This window comes from Aspergillus piperis (assembly GCF_003184755.1).
Source record: "Aspergillus piperis CBS 112811 unplaced genomic scaffold BO85scaffold_15, whole genome shotgun sequence".
Taxonomy (NCBI): Eukaryota; Fungi; Ascomycota; class Eurotiomycetes; order Eurotiales; family Aspergillaceae; genus Aspergillus; species Aspergillus piperis.
The window spans coordinates 192877-212054 of NW_020291605.1; the positions used below are offsets into that span (position 1 = coordinate 192877).

The following is a 19178-nucleotide window of genomic DNA, read 5'->3' on the forward strand; positions in this document are numbered from 1 at the left end:
ACGGGCGCATTTTCAAAGAAGAATTACAATACATAAATTACGATATTCGGTATGGTATGATGACTAACCGGTGTAGTTGCATAACAGTGAACATCTCGACATTATTGTAATACAAACAAACTGCTCTCAATCTAGCAGGTATCAGTGGTGGGTACTAATTACTAGCCATGGTTACAATCTGGAGCTTCTAGCTTAGCGACCCACTTAGCTTTTCTGTTCGCTTAGATGTAGTATTGAAGTATCTCTGCTTACTTGCAATACCAGTCTTATCTATTTGAACCAAATATTGTATGGCTAGCGTAGGTTAAGTTGGTTCCCATGTCTGAAGAAGATTTGATAGAACCAACTGATTCACTTGTGAGATGTAGGCTGGTCCAACTGAGTACCCGGATTACCTCTAGTCATTTCCCTCTAGAAGCTCACATGAGTAGTAGCAGACTATATAGTTTGTATATAGGCTGTTGAGAATATACTTAGTTCCGAAGCACAACGTGATAGTATGGATATCTCATCTCATATACCCATGGAATCATTGATCATCAATCATGGAACCCCCTTTCCCTCTCTCGTCGCCCTCGCCAACCAACTCTGAGCCTTATCATCCGCATACCTTTTATAGATGGGCAGATAATGGACCGCCTCACTGGTCGTCTCCTTCGAACTCCTCCGTCCCTCCACAGCCTCCAACCACTTCCTCCACTTTCCCCAAACCTCTTCATCCTCCCCTCCCTCCCCAGGCTTCGGAATCCCTAATCCGCCCTTGAACTCATCAAACACCCAAAGCCGGAACGCCCACGGCGCGAGCACCAGATCCGGGAGCGACACCTCCGAGCCCCAGAAATACGGGCCCGTGGAGTCGATCTCCTTAGCCCATTCCTTCAAGGTGGAGAGGAATTCCTGACGGGCTTGGTTCAGACCCTCGATTCCGCGCGTCGAGGGCTGGTACTGGAGAAAGCGGTGCAGGGTGGGGATGATGCGCGAGGTGACGTAGTCAATCCAAATGCGGGAACGTGCGCGCTGGTAGGGGTCTGAGGGGAGGAGAGGTCGGTGGTTTGGGTATGCTTCTTCGAGGTATTCGAGGATGACGGTGGATTCGTAGAGGGGTTTGGAGGTGTTGGTTGAGGGGTCGGGCACGGAGATGGTGGGGACGAGGCCTCGTGGGTTGAGGGCGAGGAAGGAGGGCTCTTTGTGGTAGGGGTTTATCTCGATGTACTGGTAGGGAATTTGTTTTTCTTCGAGGACAAGCCATACACGTTGAACTGGAAATTGATTAGTTGGTTACGAATGCGGTAGTGAGAAGGTATGAGAGTTGAGAGGTATACCGAAGCTGTGAAGGCATTAGTCGGAGATCGGGAATGGTGTACTTTGGTGGGGGGACTTACGGACAGAACCAGCCGGCATACAGCTTCAATGGCTGCTCGGCTTGGTGTCGGTCGACTAGTGCTTTAGCTGCACCGGTAGCTTCGGGGTGAACGTCTGCGTCGGGGACGGGCATTGTGAGATGGATGTGGAATTGACGATGGGATGACCCGGTGGGCGACAGGGGCTGTTTATTTATACTCAAGGGATGGTGTCATGGGCTTATTAATTGATGGCATCACAACCCCGCATGCGGTAAGGGACAGATATGCTTACAGTGAAGTAGTTGATAATGGTAATCTACTAAAGATAAGAGTAGAGAATAGCTCAATTGTGATACCAGCATGAATGTCGCCTTTAACGAGCAGAGAACAATCAACGTAGATGGCATCTCAAGGCATTCTAGAAACGAGCTCAATAGCAGCTACTCTGTCCGGGTCAAACATTAATCTCCATATTTCCTCAGCAACTTCTGCATAATAGATACAGCGCCCGATCGGTATCCGGCTCCAAAGATCGCATGATGGTTCAGATGATGGTATCTGTGTTTGATTAGCTTCTTTCTCGCGGTTCTAGACCGAAAGCCAGGAGGACAACTCACAGCTCGTACAATCGCACGCGGTCCTCATATTCCTCCACTGGCTCGGTTTTCGGTACAATCCTGTGATAAGCTGTGAAGAAAGCCGATCCAAACCCGCCAAACATTTTCATTATCCCCAATTCATACTCGCTGTGTGCGTAGCATGCCGACGGATCGTAGACCACATCGCCGACCTCCTCGTCATCCTTGCGACCGCTACCTACAATATGACCGCGATCTGCATTTCCACTCCACAAATCCCCATGGACAACGACAGGTATAATGCCCTGTCCATTCCCGTCCCTGTCGTAGCCTAAGTGTCCGTCCCGCAGCAACGCAGGGACCACTGTCCGCGCCGTCCGCTCCACCAGACCCCGCAAGCCAGCATCACGACCATTCCGGGTTTCCGATGACTCGAGGATGGTGAGCAGCCGTTCATTGGCATAGAAGTCTGCCCACGAGTCGCAGAAGCGGTTGTGCTGCTTGGTGTCCCCGCAGAAGGTCGGAACAGGGAATCCGAATCGACGTCGTCCCGTTGCAGGGTCGGGGGGCGCTGGCGTCGAATGTAATTTGCCTAATCGCTGGGCTAATGTATCTCCTCGACCTCGACGGCCACCTCCTCCTAATTCCAAAAACTCAGTCGCTAAGAAGAAGCTTGTTCCAGCGCTTTCCTCCAGCGGGCCCCAGGCGAGTGCTCGGGGACAGAAACCGGGCACGGACGTCGCGATCGCATTGAGTGATTCGTACTCCCCACGGAACATCTCCTCTGCAGCCTCGCCATTCGGGGAGGTCTTGACAAAGTAGCGACGTTCTTCCTCCCCTGAGCCATCGGAGCGGGGAACTGTGGCTCGTATTGCACCAGTGTTTGTGAAGCCCGACCCCAGACCGGCGGTGGACAGGCTGGCTTTGGCGGGGTCAGAGATGGAGAGGGCACGCAGCAGCGTGGCAGGAACGGGGGCCATCGTCTCAATCAACACACACGCGACTGAAGATGGAACAAGGGTCAAAGTCAGGAACAGAGAGGAGAACAAAGAGGGGGACCACGGAAAAGAAGGGGAAACCAGGACGAAAACAAACAGCAGCGAAGATTGGCCGGAAACGATTTCAGCGGCAGGCCTTCCGATGACGTCGCTGGGACCTTATCTTATCGATAAGATAACTCGTTGTGAATGCCTGAGGTTGAGGATTGCTCATTTTCACTGTGGATGATGGGAGAGGATAAAATGTCATAGGAAAGAAGAGGGCCCAAAGCGCCACGAGCAGAATTCACACAGTAGGAATGGATGAGTCTCCTGGTGCAGGTCAAGCACCGTCTACGTGAGTAAACCAACGCTTTGTACACAACGACCCCTCGAACGCCTCCCAGATTGTCTGGGTTTCCACTTATCCAGTCCAAATAGTCCGCAGAATCCAGGCACCCGAATGCATGGCTAGCCTAACATGAATAATCTTTTTTTCTTCACTATGTGTGCGTCAAGTGATTGACCAGATCCTGGGCTGTCCGTGTCCGTTCCCGCACGTCCAGATCGGGATCATCCCCAAGACTGGACAGTCGATCCATGACTCCCATCGCTCGCAGCCGGAACGCCCGTTCTCGACACCCTTCCTCCTCACTCGCATCATCCTTGTATGTAAGGTTAATCACCACCCACACACAATTGGTGCGGACTTCACGATGGGTATGATTGAAATACCCCATTAAGTAGCGTAGCAAGTCCCGATGTGACACCAGAAGCTGGCGGTGCCACGGAAGGCCCGCAGCGAGATGGATCATGACAAAGGTAACTGACACTAGAATTTCTGTAGGAACACTCAGAGGCCGGTGCGCTGACGACTCCCCCCGGTGGGGAAGTTGGATCGACCGGGGCCGGAGCTTATCCGCCAACGCATCCAAAATCAAGTCCTGTCCTATCACTTTGAACAAATGATCAATCATTTCGGCTGCGCCTGGCCCGCAGATGATATTGCGCAACAGGTCGAAGGTCTGTTCTTGTACTGCAATATCATCCTGCCGGGCCTGGGTTGTCTGGTCGAGATTACCGTGCAATGCCAACTTGCGCCGTCTCGTGGCATCCGGAAGGAACATATCCAGGCTCATCTTGGACGGGGGCATTGTGTCTGCCATCTTCATGTCCTCATCTTGCCCAGCGGCGTTATCAACCGGGTTGAGCAGGTCTACCTGCTCACCTGCTGAGTTGGCTCGGCCCATCCCCACGTTGGAATCGTTGTCCATCTCCTCATCCATCCCTCGTTTGGCCAATGCGTTGGTCGGATCTTGGGTGATAATCTGCCGGATATAGGCGGGGCTCAGGCCATCAATAATCCTCACCTTAACGTCGTTGGTGGAATTATATGCTACATGCTTCAACGCCCATAGCGACTCAATGCGAAGCTTAGTGTTCGGAGAGTGTGCGTGCTCACAAAGGGTGGGGAGAACGTCGGCGGTAATAATCGCCTAGACCTGTTAGCGCATTCTCTCATGTGGCAGAAGGATGGCAGAACCTACTTCTTTCATTGGACTGAAATCCAAGGCTAGGTTACATATCACCTGTGTCGCAGCGATTTGGACCTCAATATTGGGGTGCTTAATCAAGACAAAGAGAGGCGTCGCCACCCCGGCATCGATCATACTCGTCCTCAGAACACTGACAGAGCGCGTCAGCATCCGCGCGGCACCGCAAGCAGCTAATAGGGTTGAAGTCGGGTTGCCATGCGAAGCGGTATTCTTAGGACCTGACGGGTCCGCCGATTGGTCGTCCGAACACGGCTTCAGTGAGTCGATAATGTACGGTACCACGCCGTTCTCACAGACAGCCTTGCGATACTCGTCCTTGAAAGGGACTAGAGCTGCTAGAGCCTTAAGAATATTCTCCCGGTATCGCATGATATGGCAGTGAACAGGAGAGAAGCCCAGGGAACCCAGGCGGCACTCTGCGGGCAATGTGTCGGGGGAACTATCGATATTTTCTTCAGCATCGGCATGCCACATGGGACGAGTGACATCCTGGACCGGGTTGTATGTTTCTTTGAGCAGTTGAGAGAGTCGTTTGATGGCATTGCCATCGACTGCATGCCTTTGCAGCTCGAAATCATCGATCACTAGGGTAGCCAGCACAAACGGGGCCTCTTCACGAAGACGTTCGGTTGAAGGGATCAAGCCCCCGTATTGTACTCCATCATCGCCGTTCATTTCGTAGTCCTTATCAAGCATCCGAATCAAGATCGGTATCAGCAGGTAGCACAGCATCGAGACCCGACGCTTCTTGGTTAGCCCCAAGCGAAAAAGTACGGTCACAAGACGAGCCGCCATCAATCGAACCATACCACCTTCCGCACGGACAATATACAGGAGCCACGGAATGATGGGATTTTCCTCGTCTTCAGAGGTTGGAGGATCGTAAGCGGACATCGGCGTAGAATACGATTGGCTGTGTCGGCGGTGCGTGGTACCCTGATGGCCTAAAGGCGGAAAGTTGGGAGTGTTCGCCGGTGACTTGCTCTGCGACAAGGGAACCGATGGCAAAAGATGCTCCAAGGGACTTGCGCCTGCATGGCGGGGAACGGCGGAACCAGAAAAGTAAGTTGAGCCCCATGGTCCCTTCTTGATGTCCGTCGGAGCAAACTCGGGGAGCTGCCTGGGAAACACAGTAAGTATACCGGGGGATGAGAGAAAGTGCTCTGCGCGCCACTTGGAATGCTCGATTATGACCGTAACGGCGCGAAGAATTGGTGCCAGTTTGGCTCCTGCTGGTGCAGGGGCTGGCAGAGAACCGAGAGCACCTGTATCCTGCACATGTGCTTCCGCACCGGGGAGCACAAAGCCCTGGGCAACGATGAAAGAAGCCACCTTCACGGCCAAGGCGTCTAAAACCCCGCACTCCGCCAGGATGGCCTTATGAATTTCCTCCGTGCATAATTTACCAACCAGAGATGCAGTAAGTTCAATGGCCGCTTGATCGTGATGGCTTTCATACTCCTGGCCGAGGATACGGGCTAAGCAGCCGATGTGATCGTTGGAGAAGAGCAGATCGGCCAAGCGGGTGTCCTTGGACGATATCTGTTGACTCTGGAGCGGCAGTCGATCCGCCACGTTATTGAGGGTTCGGAGAATCGGCTGAACGAAAAATGAGGGACACCCCGGCGCAGAGAGGATGGACAGAAGGGCCGGGAGAACACCGCTGGCGAAAATGGGGGAAAGGAAGGCCGCACCACCTGCTCGATCATCAGTTCCCGTGCCGAGATAAGAGTACGTGTAAAGTACCCGATTGACCAGAGCGTGAATTTATATACCTTGTGCTAAACTCCCCAAAATAATGACTGCTTGAAGGCAAGCTTCATCTTCCTCCGATGTAGGATAGCGGAGCTTGGATCCCCCATTGAGCTCCGCGGAAGCGGTGCCTTTTCCGGGAGACTGCCGGGCGGCCAGGATATTGGCTAACACGGGAAGAATCCCCCACCGAACCCAGGACTCTTTGCGCTGGTCATGACCGATTGTCTCGTTCTTCAGGCTTCGTAGGGCAGCTGCCTGGGCAGACAACGTTTCTGCATTCTGTAGTTGTAGTAGGAGTGGAGGGGCCGAGGCGCGAGTCATAGTGCGCAATCGCCGCCTCCCGCGGGAGGGATCTTGAATTGATTACGTCGGAGAATTAAGAGGGTCAAGCTGATCGCGTGTAAATTGTCGGTATGGAATAAAAGAGAGAATAAACAGGCCAATGTATGGGGATAGGGAGGATAAAAGATACGAGGATGTGTTTGACCAGAGGGAAGGTTGCGTGCGTATCGCCAGCTGGCCGGAGGCGATGGTTAAGCAACTGTGAATTGTAACGGCGTTGCAACTGGAATGAGTGGTGAAAGTACCGGATTAGTACCACAAGGAAAGGAAATGAGATTCCGAAAAGGTCTAGCAAATATGACAGAGTAATAACAAACAGTACAGGCTATGTACGGAATGAAGCAGAGAGATAATAGATAGAAACGAGATCCGCGACCAAGGGATCTGGGGTTTGAGCTGGACTGGGGGAGATTGGGGGGAGCTTCTGGACGTTGACTTAGTGGTGATACTTTGGTCCTGCTGCCCGGGGGAGCCATTGCCTCTTACCGCTTTCGGCCGGAGCCGTCAGGTGATGTCACCTGATGGTTGCGGTTGCGTAGTAAGCTGACAGTGCTGAGTCATCTATCGCTGGACACAGCAGGGCCATCATGTGATTCAGCCCTATCAGTATTGGCTGCAGTCTCTCAAGTCTCAAGAGGTAGTACTAGTAACCCAGGTATTCCATGGTATTGAGGGTCGTGCTTCGACTGCCGAACAAGGGATGCAATCAATTATGAACCGTAAGGAGACATGCATAATGAATTTTGGCTTTCAATAATGGGGAAGAAGGGAAGCAATGGTGTCACTAAGTAGAAGCTGCTGCTTGGGGGTTTCGTGAAGAGTTGGAGAGGAGTTGGAGTAGTTGTTACTAGTGATAAACGGAAGTGCGGGCGATGGGGGTTAGATTGGTACGCAGTAACGCATGATCTTAACAAGTGACCGGGAGATGGATGTAGAAGAAAGGTTCTCCCTGAAACTCGGAAGGACAGGAGAGAAGCTTCTTGGCCTATAGACCAAAAGGGATGCAGCTCCTCGCCTCGTTTGCTCCCCTGGAATCGATAGATTGATAGGTCTGTGTCACCATCACCTGACGCCAAGTTACTATCTATACGGACTACTAGTAGTAGTATACACACACACTGTAGTAAAATACAGAGCAGGCACTTCTGAGTAGCTCTACGCAGTGCTCCATATATGTCATGTAAATTCTTCCGGGGAGTGTCAAAAAGACCCTGCACTGTACCCAATTGAGTATCTATCTCCTAATACGAACCAGCAAAAGAGCAAGTCCGAAGTACAAAGTAGTAATTTGGATCTTTTGCCGAGATGCGTCAAAAACAGGGGAAATGTAATACGGCAGACACTAAACCGAGATTAGACCGACCAGCGGCGATTCCTATTGGTGAATGGGGCCACGCAGGGCGGGCTTCCCTGCTTTGTTCCCTGCGTATCAAACCGTCCTCGTACTGCCCCATACTGACTTTACTCACTTTTAGTTACTGTCAAACTTACACGGGCCGGTTTGAAGAGAAATTTTCCCAATGGAAACCCCCCTCTCTCTGCTGGATCGGCGTCATTGTTAGTATATGATTTCTCGCTCGTCGGAGTTCCTTGCTCTCTACTAGTACTTTTTTTTACTTCTTCTAATCTCAATCCTCCACTTTCTTTCCCTTCTCCTCTCCTTTTTCCCTCTTCTCTTCCTCTTCCTCTCTCCCCGCCTTTCAGCCTCCTTCCATCCCTTGAAGAGCTGAATATTTTCGCTCCTCTCCCTTTCTCTCCCCCGCAGATCACGATGCGTCTGTGCACGCCACCTTCACCCCTCGCAGCAGCACAAGGTTTCGCAGCGTCTGCCAGCTCCGTTGCACGTCGTTCAGTCGTGCGCCCACGTGGTGGCCTCGTTGGGCGGAAATGCTAGTTTCGTCGCCCTCTCCGTCCGCCGCCCTGCGACCATCCCCCTCCCCTTCCACCACCACCACTACTACCACTACCACTCATCATTCTCATTCTCATCCCCTTCCCCATTCTCAGTCGCACCCTCATCCGTCCCCTCATTCCCAACTTTCTCCTTCTTCCTCTTCCTACACTTCATATCCACGACAGCCTGCGCGTCAGCATTATGAGCCCGCCGGGCACGCTTCTGCTGCAGCTGCATCTTCCAACTCTCGTTTCGACCCTCAATCCTCCTCTCGGGTGGCCATCGAAGAACTTCGATCGGCCCTAAACCGGCATACCGTTGGCTCATCCCCTCCCGGGCCCTCAGGGGATATCCCTCGCGGTCGCATGTCCGCCGGGCTGACCTCCTCTGGGGGCGGAAGTAGCACCACGTCTCATCCGCCTGCTGACGCCGCCATTCCCGCCTCCAATCCCATGCGCCCTGCTCAGGATCGTCCTGCCAATAACGTGTCTGTCCCAGCCGTATCTGCAGCCTCCGTTCCCGCCTCAGGTGCCCAATCTACGTCGACTCCCCCAATGCCGGTCCCCAACAGTGCTGGCTCCGGGTCCAACAAACGTAACAGCCCGAACGACCCTCCGGTCGGTAGTGAGCGAGCCGCGGGTTTAGCTCACGCTGACCTCGAGGGCTCTCAGACGAAACGAATGCGACCGGACGTTCCGGCAGTCAAGCTGCTGCCGGAGCGGTACGAGCTGGCGGATCCTCGGGATATTGTTGTGTTGATCTCGAGCATGCTGATGGAGCTGATCCGGTTTAACGACAAGATCCCTCTGAATCAAGGTCGCTTGACTCGGTTCCACTCGCGGTCGCCGCCGCGAATCTCGGTGCATGACTACCTCCAGCGACTCACTACCCATGCTACGCTGTCCCCTCCGATCCTTCTGAGCATGGTGTACTACATTGATCGGCTCTGTGCTCTATACCCCGCCTTCACCGTGTCCAGTCTGACGATTCATCGATTCCTTATTGCGAGCGCCACGGTAGCTAGCAAGGGTCTAAGCGACAGCTTTTGGACCAACAAAACCTACGCTCGGGTGGGTGGTATCACCATGACCGAGCTAGCTCTGCTTGAGTTGGAGTTCCTGTTCCGCGTAGAGTGGCGCATCGTGCCCGAACCCGAAGTGCTTGTAGACTACTACAAGAGCTTGGTCGAGCGATGTGATGGGTATGCGATCGGACGTGACAGTTGATCCTTTTTGTTTTTTTCCTCCGACGTCGACATTTGAGATGCTTGCGAGCCACGCATGAAGATTTAGATCGATTGCATATATTTCTGGGCTTGGATGGCGCAAGCTATGGATTACTACTACTACTACTACTACTACTACTATCTGGAGAGTTTGTGGGAAGACGATGTGTTTGTACCAGTACATATCACACATACACGGACATGGAGTTGATGTTGTTTCTGCATATTATGATGGCGGGGAGCGATCGATATCCTTTATGGCTGGTGTTGTTTGATTTACTGCTTTCCCGTTTTGTTTCTTTTGAATTTTTCCGTTTTAGTGTCGTGTCTGGTTTTTACTCGTATACACACCCTGTACAGCATTCACAATACATGATATATTTCACTCTTCTCGGACGATAGAGGGGATCGATTGGCCCACTATGTTTCCACCCACTCGACCCATCGCTGGGCCCGCTCCGTTACCCCGAGTGGTTTAGGCGTCATCGAAAAAGACAGTGCTGGCTGTATTTGCTTACCCGTGCAGAAACATAACATGACGTCTGATCATACTCCTCTAGTCCCAATCCATCTTCTCTGCTAGGGCTTAGGTCCTAGGGCACAGGGTCTGCAATCCCGTGCATCCAGACAGAAAGTTATTCAGCTTCATCTTGCCGCTGTCACATCTCGACCCATACGGCGCAGCTAATTCCGCCAAATTGAGTATCCACATTGAAAGAATGCCGTGACCGGACAACATCGACCATCCTCACTTCTTCCTTCCCATCGTTTACCTGCCCCTCCTCCCCTCGCAACCCCGCCATAAAGCCATCTCCCCCGCGAGATCAACCACCGAACTCAATGGACGTCGAGGAGCTTCTTCGCGGCATCAAGCCCCTCGAGGGCCAAGTCACCGCAATCCGGACCGTCCAAGAAACACGTCCCCGCGAAGACTACGGTGCGCCATGCCCAACCTACCCCACAATGACCTTACACGCATCTAACAACAACCCCCAGCCGATGCCTACGTCACGGAAGTCAACGTCAAATGTGCCTCCAAAGTGATCAAGTGAGCTCTCCACTCCCAAACACACACCTCACCCCTTCACAGCTCACCTCCGTCTCCAACAACACAGAGTCCTGGACTCCCGCTTCCCCCGCGACTCCTCCCAACCACTCAGCCACCTCCGCCGCTTCGCAAAACACAACCAAATCCCCGAACACCTCCGTCCCATCCTCCTGCGCGAGGGATCCTCGCCCGCGCAAACCATCTTCGTACTCATATCCCCGCCTCTCCCTGATATCGAGTCCCTCCAAGATGCTCTATCACCGTTCGCGCCCCCAACCCCTACTGAAGGGGAGAACAGCAGCCCCCTCACCTTCCACACCATCCGCATCCCCCTCCAACCACCCCTCACCCCCGTCCAAGCCGACGCATGGTCCAAAAGCATGTGGCCAGTCGTCTATAACCCCGCCGCGCCCCGCGCCATGATCGCCCCGCCACCACACATCCTCGCGCGCGCGCGCGACTCCATCCAGCCCAAAGCAGGCCGATACCTCGCTCTCGCGCAAAGGGTCGCAGACGAAGCAGAGCGATCCGGTCTAGGCCGCCGTGTTGGCGCCGTCGTCGTGGACCCAGACCTCGAAGCAGAAGCAGCACCCGACAACAATGACAACGGAATCCACTGGTCCGACGCCGTCGTGGCAGTAGCCGGCGACGGCCGATACTCGCGCGCAGCCACGGACACAGAAGCCCCCAATCCTCCGAACCACATTGCAACAACCTACTCCCCCGACCACGAAGGCGGGCCCGAACTCCACGCCCTGATGCGCGCCGTGGACCTCATCGCCAGTAAACGTCGCGAAGACCGCCCAGGCTCATCAGCTACAAACCGGCCCTGTCTTACCGACGTGGAGAGATACTTCCTATCTAAATCAGACGTCGACACTACCGCTGCTGCTAGTACACAACCGACCGAACACAACTCCGAATTCGAATCAAAAGAATCCACCCCCATCCCCCCGCCGGAGAAATATCAAAAGACCACGGAAACCTCCGCACAGCCTATCCACACTCACACCGAGACAGAAGCATCAGCATCAACATCGACATCGCGCATCCGCCCCCGCTCTCAGGGGGGTTACCTCTGCACAGATCTAGATGTATACTTGACCCATGAGCCGTGCATCTGCTGCAGTATGGGTCTGCTGCTTTCGCGCTTCCGGGCTGTGTTGTTTCCTCGGTCCGGGAGGATGGTCTCGGGTGGGTTGGCGTCGGAGCCGGTGGTTGGGCCGGTTCCTGTGGAGGAAGATGAGGATAAAAATGAGGATGGGAAGGATGAGCATGATGATGGGTCGGTGGAAAGGGAGTATTATGGGTTGCATTGGCGGAAGGAGTTGAATTGGCGGGCGTTGGGGTTTGAGTTTGTGGAGGAGCAGGGGAGTGCAGAGGGGAGTGCAGAGTTGGGGGTGGCGTTTCATGCTTGATTTTATGATGTGGGTAGGTTTAGGTATGGATGGGTATAGATGCATATGGTAAGGGCGTCATGAAAAGGGCGTTGTGTGGGTGGGTGGGTGTAGTAGTGTTAGTATAACTACCAGGTCATGTCCAATGGACACTAAAAGCATTCGAGAAGGCTACGTCTACATATAATTTACGAAAAGCATCATGCTAACCTCGTCATTCATAATATTAAGCTAAGATATTATCAAATCAATGACTGGTTCCATAAAACCAACCAACTATTCGCATCTCATATGCAAGCAAGCGGCGGCTAGACATTTCCGCGTTTACTCATCCAGGCATTATTTCATCAAAGACCAGGACGTAGACCATTTTTGTTCTGCAACTTCTTCTTTTCCAATTCATCCCCGCAGAAGCCGGGCACGGCGCGACAGAGGCGCAATCTTGCGAATGATGGGGTCGTGAGGGGAGGTTTCGGCAACAGACATGTACAGCGCCTCGAGCCGTTGGCTGAGGATGTCCATGATTCTAGGCACAAGCTCGCGAATATCCGGGTCCTGGTGTCTTGTTAGACTTGGCGCTATCAACGAGCTCAGGTGACTAAACATACCATCGGGTTGACTGTTTGCAGGACCACTTCCAGCCATGTCAGACGCTGCATGATGTTGGTCTGCAGCGACGAAGTCACGGCAACACCCACAGACAGACTGACAATAGGCGAAAGACTGGTCAGGTAGGAGGGATTCAGGCGCACAAACAGGTTGTCGAACAGGTCGGCCTGCTGGGAGGATTGGAGCCACTACATCACAATTAGCAAAGTCCGTAACATTTTCATGAATAAAGACGCACCTTGACTGAACCCTCTTCGAACCGACCCGCGTTGATCAGTTCAGCAATTTCTTCCAATTCAACTCGCTCAGGAGTTCTCGCGTCGGTAACCGCGGGCGCGACAGGCTGCTGCGGCTGCTGCTGTTGCTGTTGCTGCTGCACTGGTTCTGGCTGGGCCACCGGGGAGGCCAGGGCACGATTGAGTCGCAAAACTTCGCCCTGGAGCTGGGTCTGTGCCGTCGCCATGGAAGAAACAGTCTCAGAGAGTTCTCGCACGAGGGAAGTGAGCTGGTCAATCTTGGCGGCGTCATTCTGACGCTGCAGCTCGAACTGTCTTGCCTGGGCTTGCATCTGCTTCTCCATGGAGCTGGCAACCTTCTCCGCAGACTGCGCAGCAACGTTCCGGATAGCCGGGGCAACGGTGTTGTGAACAGCCTTGGAGACCTCGGTCTCTACCTGGCTAGCCAGCTTCTGGCCCACAGCATCCGACAAGACTCTCATCAAATCGGGGTGCTGGACGGCGCGAGTGACGGCTTCAGGGAGGGCCTGGCGCAGTTCACGGGGAACAACACCTCCGATCTGCTGAGAAATAACGGTGTTGAGTTGCTTACTGACAGCAGCGGTAGTGATGTCGCTCAAAGCAGGCACAACCTCGGTCTGAATGTTGCTCGACACGATGCGAGCCAGATTTTTCTCCACATTGTCAGACAGGGTGCTAGAGACCAAACGCAGGACTTGATCCTGCTTGGCTGCCGAGGCCGCATCCCAGCTACGGCGCTCTTCATCGAAGCGTTGATACAGCCCTTCTACCTCACGGCCAAGGCTTTTGCTGAATTCGGATGACACAGCACTCTGCAAGGTTTCCAGATGCTTACTCAGAACAGCCGCAGAGTCAACAGCCACCAGGCCAGCTCCAGAGGGCGCCGAGGGAGCAGAAGCCGAGACGGGGGTAGGCGCAAGAGATGCCTTCTGTGCATCGCCGTTGGGTTGTTCAGCATTCGCAGGAGTCTGAATAGAGGCAACAAAGTCACCAGTGATGGGCTCAGTTCCAATTGCAGGCTCCTTGCCCTTGACGGATGGCTCACCCGTTGGGGTGGCAGTCGCAGCACTCTTCTTCTTCTTCTTTTTATCAGCCTTGTCGGTGCTAGTAACAGTAGTGACAGGCTCCGGCTGTTCTTGGTCAGGCTTTCTTGTCACCAACTTGGTGGGCGACTGAGTACGCAGAGTGCTAGGACCGGCGGCGGCAGGAGCAGCAGCAGCCTCAGTGTTCAGCTCAGGGATCTTCTTGGCGATTTCCTTGACTGCAGGCTTGGTAGGAGTAGGGGCAGAATCACCGTTGACCGAAGGCTCGTCTGCTACATATGTGGGGAAGGTCTGCAGTTCAGCGATGTCGATGAGGCCCTCTTCCAACGCATTGACAGGGCGAATGATCTTGTTGTCCGAGGTCCATCCCAAGTCTTCTTTCTTAATGTTCAAGCACGTCACTCCGCGGGAGTGCATAACGTAGAGTTCGAACAAGCCGTTCTCGTCGCCAGCGCTCTTAGTAACCGGGAGAAGGTCCAAGCTGCGCAGCTGTCCCTTGGAAGCGAAGGAGATCTCGCGGATGCCGCTCATGCATGCGGTCGACTCCGGCTTGGGCAGGCTGCTATCCTTCTCACCCGAGCGCTTGATGAAAGAAGCCTGCGACATAGCCTGCAGGTTGTATCTGGGGGCGGACAGGTGGACGAAATAGATGGAGTTCCGGGTGGGATGTCCAACGACAATGATGCCGGATGCCGGGTGGTAGGCGACACTGCAGATGGCGTCCGACTCGTTCTCATGGGGGAACTTGAGCTCCTGCACAGCCTTGCCCAGCCCAATATCCCAGAGCTGCAGGGTGTGGTTCTGCTTAAGACCCACCAGCACGTAACGAAGCGCCATCGACTTGACATAGGGACGCAGCTTGTCGATAAAGAGCACCGAAGTGGGCCACGACTTCTCGGTAGGGGAACCGGTAACGAAAGTGTTCAATGGAACTCGTACCTCAGCCGGGCCAGGCCCAGCGGTAAAGAAGGCAGGATTGCTAATTGCCTCCCGGATGTCCCAGAAGCGCAGTCGGCCGGTCTTGTCCAGAGAAGCAATGACAGTGTCGTCGTCGCTAAACATGAAGTCCTTGCCGGCCTTGCCGGTCGAGATTTTCAGAGCACGCTCCTTGAAGAACTTCTCAGTGTTGACGACGCGTTGGGGGCCTGCGACACCATAGCTAGGGTTCATAGCAGCCTGTGGCGAAACAACGTAGATGTTCTTTCCGCGGCCAATGGCAAAGAAACCAGGATGGCGAGAGCTCCGTTTGGCCCGCGTTTTCAGCTGGCCGCCCGAAGTGTTCTCGTCCGAGGCCGGGAAAGGTGGGAAAATGAGGCTCTCGCTCTCGAGAGCGTCCAGTTCGAAAAGATCCTTATCGGCGCGCGAGATCAAGGCCCAGTAGACTGCACCGCTCACGCCAATACCAAGGAGCGCCTGCTCCTCGGTGCTGCGGCCAGTTACCGCCTGCGAAGTACAGACAGCAACGTTGAACACGCGGTCACGAGCGGAGCGGAACACTTGCTTGTCACTTCCGTCGTCCTGGCGAATGATACGCATGCCTCCATTCTTTGCCAATGCATAGACGATGTAGTCGGAAGTAGCGGACGTCAAAGAGCGATCAAGCTGATCGAAGTCCTTCTTAAGCCGAGCGATGTCCATGATGCCGTCATCTCGCAGAGTTGCAAGTTTCCCAGTGTGGGCCTTGACAATGATGGAGATGAAGGGCTTTAGAGGGAAGTTATGCACGGAGACGACACGCTCTTCCTCCTTCTCAGCGCTGTCCTCCGCGCTCTCCCAGCTGTCGGCCAGCGCATCGCCGCTGCCACTCTGAGAAGTCTCCTTCGCAGCAGCGGACGGGGCGGCGCCTTCAGTTTCTTCCTTGTCCGTCTTGTTGTTGACAGCTTCAGTATCCTCCTTCGCCTCAGCCGCAGTCTCGCGCAGGTGAGAAGCAACAGACGAAATAACTGCCTGAGCGCTCTCTTCCTGAGCTGACGCGATCTGAGACACCTGCTGCTCCGCAGACTTGGAAGCAGCAGTATCCACCTCACGGCTGATTTCCTCCACGAGCTTGTCAACCACTTGCGTAACAGCTTCCTTCTGCTCCTCGGCCAGAACGGGCGATGTGGCGCGTTTATCCTCGGTGGACTCCACGGGGTTGGGCGCCGGCGCGTTCTCAGCCTTGGTAGCAATGCTGACCTTCTTGGTCTTCATGATTTCCACGGCTGGGCTCTCACTCCGAGACTTAGGCTGAGGAGACTTGACTCGAGGGGAGGCGGCAGCCAGCTGCTCAAATGGATTGACGTAAGTGAACATCGATTCCTTTCCAGAAGGCTTGTCCAGTTTCCCAGACAGAGGCTCCTCCGGACGGGCAGCCGACTCTCCGACAACCGGACCAGATGGCTGCAGGATGTTTCTCAACTCTGCCTCCGGCACAGGGGACTTGATGGGAGAGACAGTAGATGGAGACTGAGAGACCGGTCTCACAGGACCCTCCGACACGTCCTGAGCGGGCTTGGGGCGGTTCAGCAGACGAAGCAACATCTCCTGAGTATTCTCTGCGGTCGGAGCAGCAGAAGAGGAGCTCTCCGCCACACCGGGACTCGCAGCCGCAGCCCCAAGCTGACCAGGGTGAGTACCCGCCGGTCGAACAGGTGGAGCAGTGGATTGACCCTGTCCAAAGAGCGACGCGACAAGGTCGGACGCAGAGATGTTCCTCGCATGGCCCGACGAAGCCTCTTCCGGAGCAGCAGCACGCGCCTCGGGGTATTTGGGCTGATCGATCCCAGCCATCACCGCAGGCGACTGCTGCTGCTGCTTCTGTTGCTGAACAGGAGCAGCCGGAGGTTGGTTGAACTTGAGGAGGTTCAACAGGTTGACAGCACGGTCGGGGTTTTGCGGCAAGGGCTGATGATGCGGCTGCCGCTGCGGCTGCTGCTGGGGATAAATGTCCGCACGCGGAGTGGAAACGTTGGGACTAAGGATATCCGAGCCATGATGAGGCGGAGTATTGACGGGCGACGGGCTATGGATATTCGACGAGACGGATGGATGACGGTAGCCGTGGTGGTGGAGGTGCTGAGGGTGAGGGTAGCTCTGGCCGTCATAGGGCGGCTGGAACTGTTGCTGTTGCTGGCGGTAAGCAGGCTGGTACTGGCCCGGGTGCTGCTGCTGCTGCTGCTGTTGCTGCATGGGAGCATCATGAGCAGGGGTGCCCGATGGCGAGGGGCGCGGCCTGATGCTGGCCAGAAGGGCCTGAAGATCATTGGGGGTGGACATTTCTGTCACTCGCCGGGGTGGAAAAGGCGACCTCCAAACGAAATTCAAGCTCCAAAGGTCGTGCGAAGAAGCTCTCTTTCGAGAGACAACAAGCGAGGCAAAGGAAAGATAACGCGAGAAAAAGGAGCAGGCAGACTCGCGAAGGAGAAAGAAAAAAGGAATGCAAGCAGAACAAGCAAGAAGACCAAAAGGACGGACTGACTATAGTACACAACGAAGGGGGAGAAAGGGGAGAAGGGAAGGAAGAAAGGGAAAAGAGGAAGAGAGAAGAAGAGAAAGCTCGGCGAAGAGCGAGTCGAAGCGAGAAGCGGAAGAAATGAACGGCGGAGAGGTTTTTGTGGCTAATGAAATTGGCAGGCGGTGTGGCTGATGCTTTGTATGGTCAGGTATGGTATGTATGGGAAAAAGGATGAAAGGAAAGGAAAAAAGAATCACGAACCATAAATACTATCATGATCAGTACTAAGTATTATAATCGAGTCATATAATTCACCGACATCAGTTTCACTTACAATTTCAAATTCACACCTCATCAATTAACTGTCCATCCTCGGAAGTGAGGTACCTCGACATTGGAACCTTACCGGTACCGCTTCCCTTACATTTCCCTCGCCACCATCTCTTACTACTCTTACTGTCACTGTCACCGTCACTCAACCGAACCAAACCAGACCAAACCAAACCACTTTATCACCGATCGACATCATTGCCGCAATTCCGTCCCAATACCTACCTACCCTCACCAACCACTATCCCAAACGACCACCGACAAACCCTCTCCCAAAACCACAACCAGCACCATGTTCTGTCTCCGGAGGTAAGCAAGCAAGCAAGCAAGCAAGCCAACCTAACCCATCCATACCGATCTCTCCATAATCATATATACTAACTCAAACACAAAATATAGCTGGCTCCCCCTCCTCTTCATCCCAACAAACGCCTCTCCCCTCTTCATCATCTCCTTCGTGACTCTAACCTACATCCTCCACCGACCCTGCATCTACTGCTCCGCGCTCCTCCTCATCCTCTTCATCTCCTCCTGTCACTGGTCCGACAAATGTTTCTTCGATCTCCGCGGTGACTGGTTCTCTCCGCGCTACTCCACCACCACCACATTAGACACCACATCATCATCCTCTGTCAACGAAACCCTCGCCAGCTACGTCTTCGAAACCGTCAACAGCACCACCAAGGCCCTTGCCGGCGCCGTCGTCGAAGAAGCGCAACGCAGACTCGCCCTGAATGGAACGTTAGCCACCGCGGCGGCGTCGACGGGGACGGTGACGACTTCCGCGCATGATGAGTGGACGGGTATTGGGCTTGAGTGGTTGAGGAGTCTTTTGGGGAGGAGGGAGTGGACGTTGCCGTGTGTGGATGTTAAGGTGAGGTTGTAATTTAGGGGGTGGTTCACTTATATTTATATACTTTATTGGGTGGGGGAAAAGGAGAGGGGGATGGAGGTAGTGATGGGGTGTGGGATTTAGAATTATATGGTTTAGTTTTTGTGGTTTGGTTCTCACTTTTCCCTCACCGTTCATTTCATTTCATTGTCTTGTCTTGTTTTTTCTTTGTTGAAAGAGATCGGCATTCGCATGTTGTGTATATCTTCTCACTTCTCACTCTCACATCACCACCTCCCCTCATCTCTTCTCTCCTCTCTGCACCCTCTCTCCTGTTCTTCTACTGTTCAAGTCCAAAGTCGAAATGGACGTCCATATAAACATAGAGAAATCGCGGTGGACTTGCAGCTAGCTGCATACATGATGCATATTATATATGTCCTCCTTGAAGAAAGACCTGGTATGGAGTGGGTTCGTGGGAAAATTCTCCGGTGTAACCTGCGGGGTTTTATGTACATAACTATCTTCTTCCTTGTTCTGTCGTCTGCTGAAACGGATT

General features: G+C 53.9%; 7 protein-coding genes across 7 annotated transcripts; 3 read left to right on the top strand and 4 right to left on the bottom strand.

Annotated features, from left to right (window-relative positions):
- Positions 1–243: 243 nt before the first annotated feature.
- On the bottom strand, positions 244–1901 carry BO85DRAFT_451281 (uncharacterized protein). Its single transcript, XM_025660555.1, has 4 exons — positions 1629–1901; positions 1383–1577; positions 1331–1335; positions 244–1259 (listed from the first exon to the last, which is right to left on the bottom strand). Exons 2-4 carry the CDS (start codon positions 1493–1495, stop codon positions 544–546), a joined length of 834 nt encoding a protein of 277 aa, XP_025513413.1. The 5' UTR covers positions 1496–1577; positions 1629–1901; the 3' UTR covers positions 244–543.
- BO85DRAFT_72683 (putative fructosamine-3-kinase) lies at positions 1527–3151 on the bottom strand. Its single transcript, XM_025665618.1, has 3 exons — positions 1961–3151; positions 1636–1901; positions 1527–1580 (listed from the first exon to the last, which is right to left on the bottom strand). Exons 1-2 carry the CDS (start codon positions 2899–2901, stop codon positions 1805–1807), a joined length of 1038 nt encoding a protein of 345 aa, XP_025513414.1. The 5' UTR covers positions 2902–3151; the 3' UTR covers positions 1527–1580; positions 1636–1804.
- Positions 3152–6864, bottom strand: BO85DRAFT_72658 (armadillo repeat protein). Its single transcript, XM_025665617.1, has 3 exons — positions 6230–6864; positions 4446–6151; positions 3152–4394 (listed from the first exon to the last, which is right to left on the bottom strand). Exons 1-3 carry the CDS (start codon positions 6528–6530, stop codon positions 3402–3404), a joined length of 3000 nt encoding a protein of 999 aa, XP_025513415.1. The 5' UTR covers positions 6531–6864; the 3' UTR covers positions 3152–3401.
- A 1207-nt stretch (positions 6865–8071) lies between these two features.
- Positions 8072–9671, top strand: phoB (regulatory cyclin phoB; the record flags this gene model as incomplete). Its single annotated transcript, XM_025658760.1, has 2 exons — positions 8072–8108; positions 8317–9671. 2 exons carry the CDS (start codon positions 8072–8074, stop codon positions 9669–9671), a joined length of 1392 nt encoding a protein of 463 aa, XP_025513416.1.
- Positions 9672–10510: 839 nt separating this feature from the next.
- BO85DRAFT_376627 (putative tRNA-specific adenosine-34 deaminase subunit Tad3) lies at positions 10511–12136 on the top strand (the record flags this gene model as incomplete). Its single annotated transcript, XM_025656232.1, has 4 exons — positions 10511–10607; positions 10667–10718; positions 10786–11612; positions 11748–12136. 4 exons carry the CDS (start codon positions 10511–10513, stop codon positions 12134–12136), a joined length of 1365 nt encoding a protein of 454 aa, XP_025513417.1.
- A 184-nt stretch (positions 12137–12320) lies between these two features.
- Positions 12321–17555, bottom strand: BO85DRAFT_401490 (uncharacterized protein). The gene is made up of 3 exons (XM_025657161.1): positions 12963–17555; positions 12724–12912; positions 12321–12670 (listed from the first exon to the last, which is right to left on the bottom strand). The coding sequence occupies exons 1-3, from the start codon at positions 17277–17279 to the stop codon at positions 12515–12517; spliced, it is 4662 nt and encodes a 1553-aa protein (XP_025513418.1). The 5' UTR covers positions 17280–17555; the 3' UTR covers positions 12321–12514.
- A 524-nt stretch (positions 17556–18079) lies between these two features.
- Positions 18080–18673, top strand: BO85DRAFT_461138 (uncharacterized protein; the record flags this gene model as incomplete). The annotated part of the gene is made up of 2 exons (XM_025661767.1): positions 18080–18096; positions 18187–18673. 2 exons carry the CDS (start codon positions 18080–18082, stop codon positions 18671–18673), a joined length of 504 nt encoding a protein of 167 aa, XP_025513419.1.
- Between the last annotated feature and the right edge of the window lie 505 nt (positions 18674–19178).